Raw genomic sequence first — 9,293 nt, forward strand, 5'->3', positions numbered from 1 at the left:
GATCTTAGGATTCCTAATCCGAGAAGAACTCCATCAGGAGTTCACGCACGCGGTCCCCTTCCATGCTCTTTTCCAGCACGAGCAGTGCATATGCTGGTCTTTTTTTTTTTAATGGGTTTTTCTTTAAAATTTTGGGTATTACATTCTACCTTCCTAAAAATAAATTTTATCCTCGAAATTTCTCACCTGTCACCACTGTACTGGAAGCTTGTGCATTTTATTAAGTAAGTGCATAAATTCTTTCCTGGGTTCTTTCTATTTTTTTTGTTCTTCTTTTTTTTCCACTGCTTTAAGAATTGTGTGGTGTATTTAATCTGGATTCGGATATTACATTCTCTCCTCCTAAAAGAAATTTTATCCTCAAATTTTTTTTTTGCTCAAGTCTACAAAATTTCTTACTTAAGATTTATAGTTCAAATCTCATCCTCGAACTTTTCAATATTCTAATTCTCGATACAGTTTCATCATTAAATCATCTTGTAAGGACAAGTCAATATCGCAAGGGTTAATATGATTCGGAATCATTCATTTCTTATAATCAAAATTAACATATTAATTTCAGATAAAGATATCAAGTTTCTCGTCAAAACATATCCATACTTGTCTTAATCGATCTATTATAAGATCATAAACAAACTTTACTATCTCTCAATGAATGATCATTCGAGTACAAAATCTAAAATTGATAAACAATCTTACAATCTCTTTTAATAGATAGAGAAGCATAAGCTTTCATTTTCAAAATTCAAGATCAAAATCAATGGTCCACTCATCCTAGATTTAAGGTACTAAATATTTCTTTAATGTAATAGAGAATAAGCAACATTGTGAAAATCACATAATGACACCCAAAATAGTCCCCAATCAAAAATGTTATCTTTTCCATATCAATGAATTTCTCCTATTAAAGAATATCAAATCATGTCTTTCATCATAAACTTTGAATTCAGGAATTCAATATTACTGGCTATGTCAAAATAATACAGATCATCATGCTTCTATTGTACACTCTGATTTATATCCATCAATGCACTTATGTCAAATCTAAAGTTTCAAGTTGTCACAATCAATATTAGTTATTGTTTCAATGTCCCTAATGTCTACCCACCTACACTCATGTCTGATTGTATATGTCATAATTCATCCACTTATGCTCTAATACCATATTAATGTCATGCCTTCGATCCGAGATCATGAGCCGAGGGTCAATGGCAACCACCGCATACTTATGAAAAACTCTCTCCATAAGTATGCAAGACATCTCATCACGATATCAATGCATCACAACGGAATAAATTTAAATAATTATTATTTAACTTTAATTTAAATAATTAAATTAAATATCTTACATCCAATAAAGTTTCACTAAAAATAAAATAATAGATCTAAATTTAATGAACTTGATAATGCTAAATCTCGCATCTAAAAACTCTGTCTCAATATTATTAATCATGCTCGTAATTAATTATATAAATCTAAAAAATAAAAAGAAAAAAAATAAGCTAGACAATCCAGTAAGTAATAAATATCTTAACTAGATATTTCAGATAATTATATAATTTTCAAGAACAATGCTATGAATAAATATAAAAATATATTTCATGCTAATTCAGTGTAAATCTAATTTTTTCAAATATTTATATACAATATAATTATAAATTCGATTCAAATCAAAATACGCACAACTCAACAGCCTCGACTATGACCAATGTTTAACCCCTCATTGGTGGGATCCACTAAATACCAGTGCATAACCTCCACTGGCAGGGTCCATTGAATATCAGTGCATAACCCCCACTGGCAGGGTCCACTGAATACCGACACACAACCTCCACTGAGTAACAACATATAAGCTCTATAGGCGGAGCCCACTGAAATATAGTTAGGCTGAGAGCATAAATCCGATCTATATCAAAATATTTTTATATCATAATATATCATATTTTTCACTGAATATATGCATAATTAATAAACCATAGTATTTCAGAATCATTTTTCATTCAAAACATAATTTGATAAATCATGCATAATTTCAAAGAATAATTATTTACTTTCAAAATAAATATGAAATATCTCGAAAAGATGATTCATTACTTACCCTTCACAAATCACTGGACAAACAGATCGATTAATCTTTAAGAGATTTTTCAGTACCTATTATCCAAAATTATATTCTTATATTAATTTTAATTTAAAATTAAATCAAAGTAAATTTCAAATCAAAATCTCACTTAAGATCGAATCCTTCACTAAGCTCGATCAAAATCATCAAAAAAAATCTCTCATTATGCTAATCTTATAAAGATAATTTTGAGAGAGAGAAATCTATTAAGAAAAAGAAATAATCTAGAGAGAGAAAATTTTAAAGAGAGAAAGTTTAATATTTTAGAGAAAGAAAGTAATGATTCAAATAGAAAGAAGAAAAAGAAAAAGAGAAACTCTCTCATATTTATTTTTAATTATCTTTTTTTTCACGGAATAGGGAGAGGGAACCCGCGTCCTTCTCTTCTTCTCCTTTTCTTTCTTCATGGAATAGGGGAGGTCTTCCTCCCCTTGTTCTCGAACTAAGAGGCCTCCCTCCAGCCGACCACCCCTCTGATCGGTGGGGCAGTTCCCGGTGACGCTAAGCGATTGGATCCGGTGACCGACGGCGGCCAACGGCGACGGCAATCAAGAACAAAAGACAAAAACAGGGGATTCAAAAAATAGTGATTTTCCAGTGATTTTTCAGCAGATTAACTTGGCAAAATTTAAGATTAAAATCTCTAAAAGGTTAAGGGATTGAGAGAGAAGAGATTTATCTGATTTTTGAGGGGATTTGATTTGATTTGTGGCGGCCAAAAAAAAATTATCCACCGGGAAGAACAGAAAGAAGAAGGATTAAACGGTGATTTTTTTGGAGATTTTTCGGTGAAAAAAACTAAAGGGATTAGGATCTTTAAATAGGATTCCAATGGGAGGATTTAGAGTTTAATTCCACCTCAATTTTTTTTAGATTTTAGGATTCCTAATCCGAGAAGAACTCCATCTGGAGTTCACGCACGCGGTCCCCTTCCATTCTATTTTCCAGCACTAGCAGTGCACATGCTGGTTTTTTTTTTTTTAATAGATTTTTTTTTTAATTTTAGGTATTATATTTTGTCGGTCACTTCAGCATCAATATTTCTGCATAAGGATCAAATATCTTTCTTTCGATCTCGATCGATCTAAACAGTAACATTAGGAAAAATAGCAAATCCATGGCATACAGCAGCCTCATAACCTCCTTTGTTTTCACCTTCATTTTTTCTCGATTTGATTGTCCTATTTACTAAATAGCTACTGAAACTGCATTCACCAAGTCACCGTCAACACGCATGGAAGGAAGACTGAATGTGAAAGTAGTCCTTTTTTCTATTTTTTTTTTTCCTTGGTGGACTGACCCTGAAGAGTTTACCGATGCGTCCCATCACCGTGATAAAAAGCGACGCCGTGTTGACTCCACCGGATTTGAACTCCTATCAATCTGAAAGTCTAGCCATAACTCAGAAAGGTAAATTATTAGTTGATGAACAACTGATGTTTTTGTCCTGAATTTCCATATTGGCTGGAAAAATACTTAAAGCAAATTGAGGCAATGGAAGAATCATTAGATGGGAGTTTAACTCATTTCATGCAATCTATTAGCTTTTGTTGCCGCTGATATGGTTTGATCCTGTCTGTCATTATGTGGTGCAGTTAATACCAATTTAATTAAGGCGGATTAATTAATGGTTGTTATATTTTCTTATTTTACTGATTTCTTTGTATATGTAGTACTCAGGAAAATGTTTGGAGATGGTGTGCTAGGTTCTCTAAGCATCCAAATCGTTGAGGTTGCCAGGAGTGTCGGTGCCACGATGGACCTGATCAAGCTAAGCTTCTTGAATATGGCTTGCGAAAATGCTGGTTTTATCGTACAGCAGGCCATCATCGTCCCTCCTGTTGTTAATGATGAAGACCTGAAAACTCTGTCCAGCTAATAAAATAAAATAATATTTTGTGACCTTTCGTCTTATTTAGTATAAGATTTTTCTAATGGAATATTAATATTTCCTATTCTTCCAAACTTTTTAGAAGTTCTAGCTTGAGGGATTAAAGCAGTTGGGTGATGTAAAGACGATTGTGGACAAGTAAAATTTCTAAGTGCAGTATCGATGATAAAAAAAAATAGCAAATCCGTGGCATAGAGCAGCCTCAGAATTTTCCTTTTTTTTTTCTCTCTCTTCTTTTCTTTTCTCAATTTGATTGTTCTAATTCCTCAATAGCTTTTGAAACTAGATTCAACAAGTCACCGTCGAGGTGCAAATGATAATTAAGGACAAAAGATTCCGCCCACATATATGGAAGCCCAAGTCCACTCATGTTGTTCGTTACTTTAGAAATAATAATGAATTAAGGACAAAAGATTCCGCCCACATATATGGAAGGAAGAATGTGAGTGAGAAAGCAGTCCTTTTTTTCTTTTGTCCACGATAGAGCGACCTTGGAAAGTCGATGGCAAAGAGTTCCATCACCAGAGAAAAAACTATGCAGTGTTGACCCCGCTGGATTTAAACTCCAAGCAATCTAATGTGAAATGTTTAATTAGATCATGTCTATTAATGAGCTGATGGATTAGTCCAATCATAAACTAACATGCATGAATATATGTCTGTTTCTTTTTCGTTCATCTTTGGGCATGTTGATTCATGGTTGGATCAGACCACCTCTGAGCTGGTGGACCTAGCTCAACAAAATATTTCTCTGATCTGGTGAAGCTTTTAACCCAAGGGTAAAGAAATCAAGATGCAAGCCCATGGAGAAATGACCGTGCCGAAAACTTCAACATTCGTCACATCAAAACCGCTGTCTGGCATTGGTGTTGTCATGGAATACACAAAATGTCAATCTCGAGTCTAGTGGCAAAAAAGTCGGTCCACAAATCCATAATTATGATAAAGATTTCTTCTTCTTCTTCTTCTTCTTCTTTTTGGTGATACAGAAATTTCATCTGGTCTATAAGTGTCTCAATTCTCCATCCTGGGAACCTCCAAGTCTCAAAATTGTTGACTCCAAGTGGAGCTGCAGCAGAAGGCAATCCATATGGAGGTAATGATGCTCTTGCTGTTTTTCCTCTTGCTTTTAAACTCCTTCAACTATTGCAGGTTTGCTGCCACTGCTCGGACTTCATACAGCAATGAGACGGATCTGCTTGCGCTGCTTGCATTCAAAGATCAAATAACCAGCGATCCCTCTGGAGTTCTACGCACATGGAATGCCACCACCCATTTCTGTGGGTGGGAGGGAGTCACATGCGGCAGGAAGCACCAGCAGAGGGTCATGGCCTTGGACCTCAGCTCACGGGGCTTGGTGGGCTCTGTTACTCCATCCATAGGAAATCTCACTTTCCTCAGAAAAATCAACCTCCAAAGCAATAGCTTCTTTGATACCATCCCTTCTGAAATTGGTCATCTGCATCGGTTGCAGCAACTAAACCTGAGCTTTAATTCATTCGTGGGAGAGATCCCTGTTGGACTGTCCAATTGTTCGAACCTCAGACGACTTGACCTGAGCGACAACCCTCTAGCAGGGAGAATACCAGATGAGCTCAGGTCACTAACAAAGCTCGAGACTCTACACCTCGAGGCAAACAACATCACAGGAGCCATCCCACCTTGGCTTGGGAATCTTTCTTCGCTCTATGCGCTTACACTGTATTCAAACTCCTTGGAAGGAAGCATCCCAGAGGACCTAGGCAACCTTGCAAACCTAAGATTCTTTCAAGTGTCTGCAAACATGCTATCCGGTATCATTCCCTTGCGTCTCTACAATTTCTCATCCTTGTATTTCTTCAATGTGGCTGTCAACCAGCTGCAGGGTAGCCTTCCACCAACCCTGGGCAATACACTTCCTACACTTAACTATCTTTGGTTAGATAATAACCAGTTTGATGGACCCATTCCAGCTTCATTAGTCAATGCCACCGGAATTGTAAGCATTGATTTCTTTAACAACAGTTTTAGCGGACAGGTGCCTTCAAATTTGGGAAGATTGCAAGGTCTTTACCATCTCGTTCTCGGTGTAAACCAGCTTGAAGCAAATGATGCTAACGGATGGGCATTTATCGACTCTTTAACCAACTGCAGTTTTTTACAGAACTTGGGCCTAGAATTCAACCTGCTTGGCGGTAGGTTGCCAAAATCAATCGCCAACCTCTCCGTAGAACTCCAATTTTTAGCAATTGGATCGAACCACATATCAGGGAACATTCCCTCTGGAATTGAAAACCTATTCAATTTGTATGCATTGGCGTTTGAGAAGAATCTACTCACTGGTAATATCCCAGAAGATATCGGAAAACTTCAGATGCTGCAGGTTCTTTACTTGTGTGACAACAAGTTAACAGGGATCCTTCCATCCTCCCTTGGCAACCTCACCCAGTTGAATAAACTCTACTTATATGGTAATGCCTTTGAAGGACCAATGCCTTCGAGTCTGGGAAATCTTCAACATTTAGCAGAACTGGACCTCTCCATTAACAGTCTTAGTGGCAGCATCCCGAAAGAGATATTCAACCTTACTTTCCTGTCAAATTATGTGGATTTTTCTGACAATAATTTGATTGGAGAACTTCCATTGAATGTTGGCAGCATGATAAATATCAGAGCATTAATTTTTTCTGGAAACAAGTTGTCCGGTGAGATACCTGGCACACTTGGCAATTGCGAGGCCTTGGAATACCTATTCATTGACAATAATTTCCTCCATGGGTCCATTCCTCCATCTTTGAGTGACATAAAAGCACTTCAAATACTTGATCTCTCGCGCAATAACCTGTCAGGGCCCATACCTAAATTGCTGGCAAACTTACACTTTTTGGTTAATCTCAATCTGTCTTTCAACCATCTGGATGGTGCAGTGCCGACCAAGGGAATCTTCAACAATGCAGCTGCTATCTCGCTACTTGGCAATTATGGGCTCTGTGGAGGTGTACCAGAACTTCACTTGCCTGCATGTCCCAAAAATTCATCAGAAAAGAGTGGTGGAAGGTCTCATCTGGTTCGAGTAGTGATACCAATAATTAGTGCTATTTCGTGTTTGACACTGATCTTTCTCTTTGTTTTCTTATATTGGAAACAAAAGCCAAGAAAGGACACGAGATCACCTGCATCTTCCTTGGATGACAAATATCCGAAAGTATCTTACAGGGAATTGGCTGAGGCAACTGATGGATTCTCCACCACCAATCTTGTTGGCACAGGAAGATATGGCTCCGTGTATAAAGGGTCTCTGCTTCGTGGCAATGCAGCTGTTGCTGTGAAGGTTTTTAACCTGCAACAATTAGGAGCTATCAAGAGTTTTGCAGCTGAATGTGATGCTTTAAGAGTCATCCGGCACCGTAATCTAGTCAAGATCATAACATTGTGCTCCGGTTTTGATTTTAGAGGTTATGATTTCAAAGCTCTGGTTTTTGAATTCATGCCTAATGGGAGTTTAGAGGAATGGCTGCATCCAAGAATCATTGAGCAGGGAATGGCAAACAGTTTAAATTTACTTCAGAGATTAAACATAGCCGTTGATGTTGCTGAAGCTATGGATTATCTCCATCACAACTGTCAACCACCGGTTGTTCACTGTGATCTGAAGCCTGGTAATGTTCTTCTTGATGCCGACAGGGTTGCTCATGTAGGGGATTTTGGGTTGGCAAAAATCCTTTGTGAGGCTATGAGCATGTCCTTGCAAAATTCAGCAAACTCAACAGACGTCATAAGGGGAACAATTGGGTATGTTGCTCCAGGTAATTTTAGATCATAACAAAACCAAGCTTTAATAGTATGTTTTCCTTCTTTTTTTTTTCCCTAGAAGAGAATGGTTAATTTGTTTTACATCATGGTTAGAGTTCTCTTAAGCTTATGCAGTACTAACTCTGAAACATGCGCACCGCAGAGTATGGGGCAGGGGGACAGGTCTCTACATCAGGTGATGTGTATAGCTATGGAATCCTTCTTTTGGAGATTTTTACAGGAAAGAGACCAGTTGATGATGCATTTAACAATGGATTGACCCTTCATAGTTTTGTTAAGATGGCATTTCCTGAGAAGATCGAGGAAATCATTGATCCATTGTTGCTGATTCAAGATGATGATGATCCGAGAGGAAGCACTACTAGGAGACTTAACCAATGTTTAGAATCCGTGATAAGAATCGGCCTCATGTGCTCAACTTTATCACCAGGTGAACGATTGAACATGAGAGACGTGGCCACTGAAATGCATGCAATTAGAAACGCCTATTTAGGGGGCAGATACTCATGAAAAGAGAAGGCAAAGACCACATCTTATGGGCTACACCAACCTTTGGCTCAATATTTATTACGGTAGTAGGATCAAACTTGTCATGACATGTCTCAAGCTTAATTGGATGTCACAAGTTTAATTGTATCAAACGTCACAATGCATAAGAATTTTTATTAGGTTTTTGGAAAGGAAAGATAACTTTTATTGATCTCAGACAGAACACTTTCTTTTTTGTTTGATTCTTTTCGTCCATTCTTCATTAGGGGATTTGAGATGATTAAATCATTTTTTATTTTCGTGGAATGTTTGTAGTTGGCAAGTTAGACATTTCTTCCATAATAGCAGATTAGGTCAGGAACTGTTCAAATCTTTTGACCGATAGAAGGCTGACTCATTCTAAACCCACCCTGCAACAAGACTGATCATGTGACAGTGACCATCTTAGCCAGATAAATGAATTGTAAGCAACTACCTTGCATCGTTTATCAAGCAAAACCCCAATTAGGATATACTAATGCCTACTTTAGGTTATAATGGCTCATTCCTTTACCAAATGCTAGAAACATATGGAACAAAGTTGCAATACGGTATGGAAAGGCGAACTTCTTACAGCTGACAACCATCAGAAATTATTGGCATACTTGTGACGGATGAAGGAGATAATGACTTAAAAATACGATTTTACCATGCAACAAATCAATAAAATTATTTTCACAAACAAGCGCCGGCAACTAGATTGATAAGAGTGTAAAAGTGATGTTGGATAGATATCTGACCAGAAAACCACCTCTCAAGACCTTTTCAGTACTACGCGATGCAGTAGGAAGAAAGAAGAAACAAAACAAAACAATCAAAATACGTGGATCAGCCACAAAAAGGCTCGCCTCTACGGGGCATGCAAACTTCACTATGAAAAAAAAAATTTACAAGAGGAGATCTCACCCTCAACCCTTGTACACCCAATTCTCTCTCACTAGAAGTTTCCCTCACAAAAGC

At 37.3% G+C, this 9,293-nt stretch overlaps 1 protein-coding gene across 1 annotated transcript; it reads left to right on the forward strand.

Moving 5' to 3' along the window:
- Positions 1-4,979: 4,979 nt before the first annotated feature.
- On the forward strand, positions 4,980-8,504 carry LOC105037284 (LRR receptor-like serine/threonine-protein kinase EFR). The gene is made up of 2 exons (XM_073243985.1): positions 4,980-7,798; positions 7,948-8,504. The coding sequence occupies exons 1-2, from the start codon at positions 5,104-5,106 to the stop codon at positions 8,313-8,315; spliced, it is 3,063 nt and encodes a 1,020-aa protein (XP_073100086.1). The 5' UTR covers positions 4,980-5,103; the 3' UTR covers positions 8,316-8,504.
- Positions 8,505-9,293: the final 789 nt, after the last annotated feature.

This window comes from Elaeis guineensis, chromosome 10, assembly GCF_000442705.2.
Source record: "Elaeis guineensis isolate ETL-2024a chromosome 10, EG11, whole genome shotgun sequence".
In the NCBI taxonomy this organism is placed as follows: domain Eukaryota; kingdom Viridiplantae; phylum Streptophyta; class Magnoliopsida; order Arecales; family Arecaceae; genus Elaeis; species Elaeis guineensis.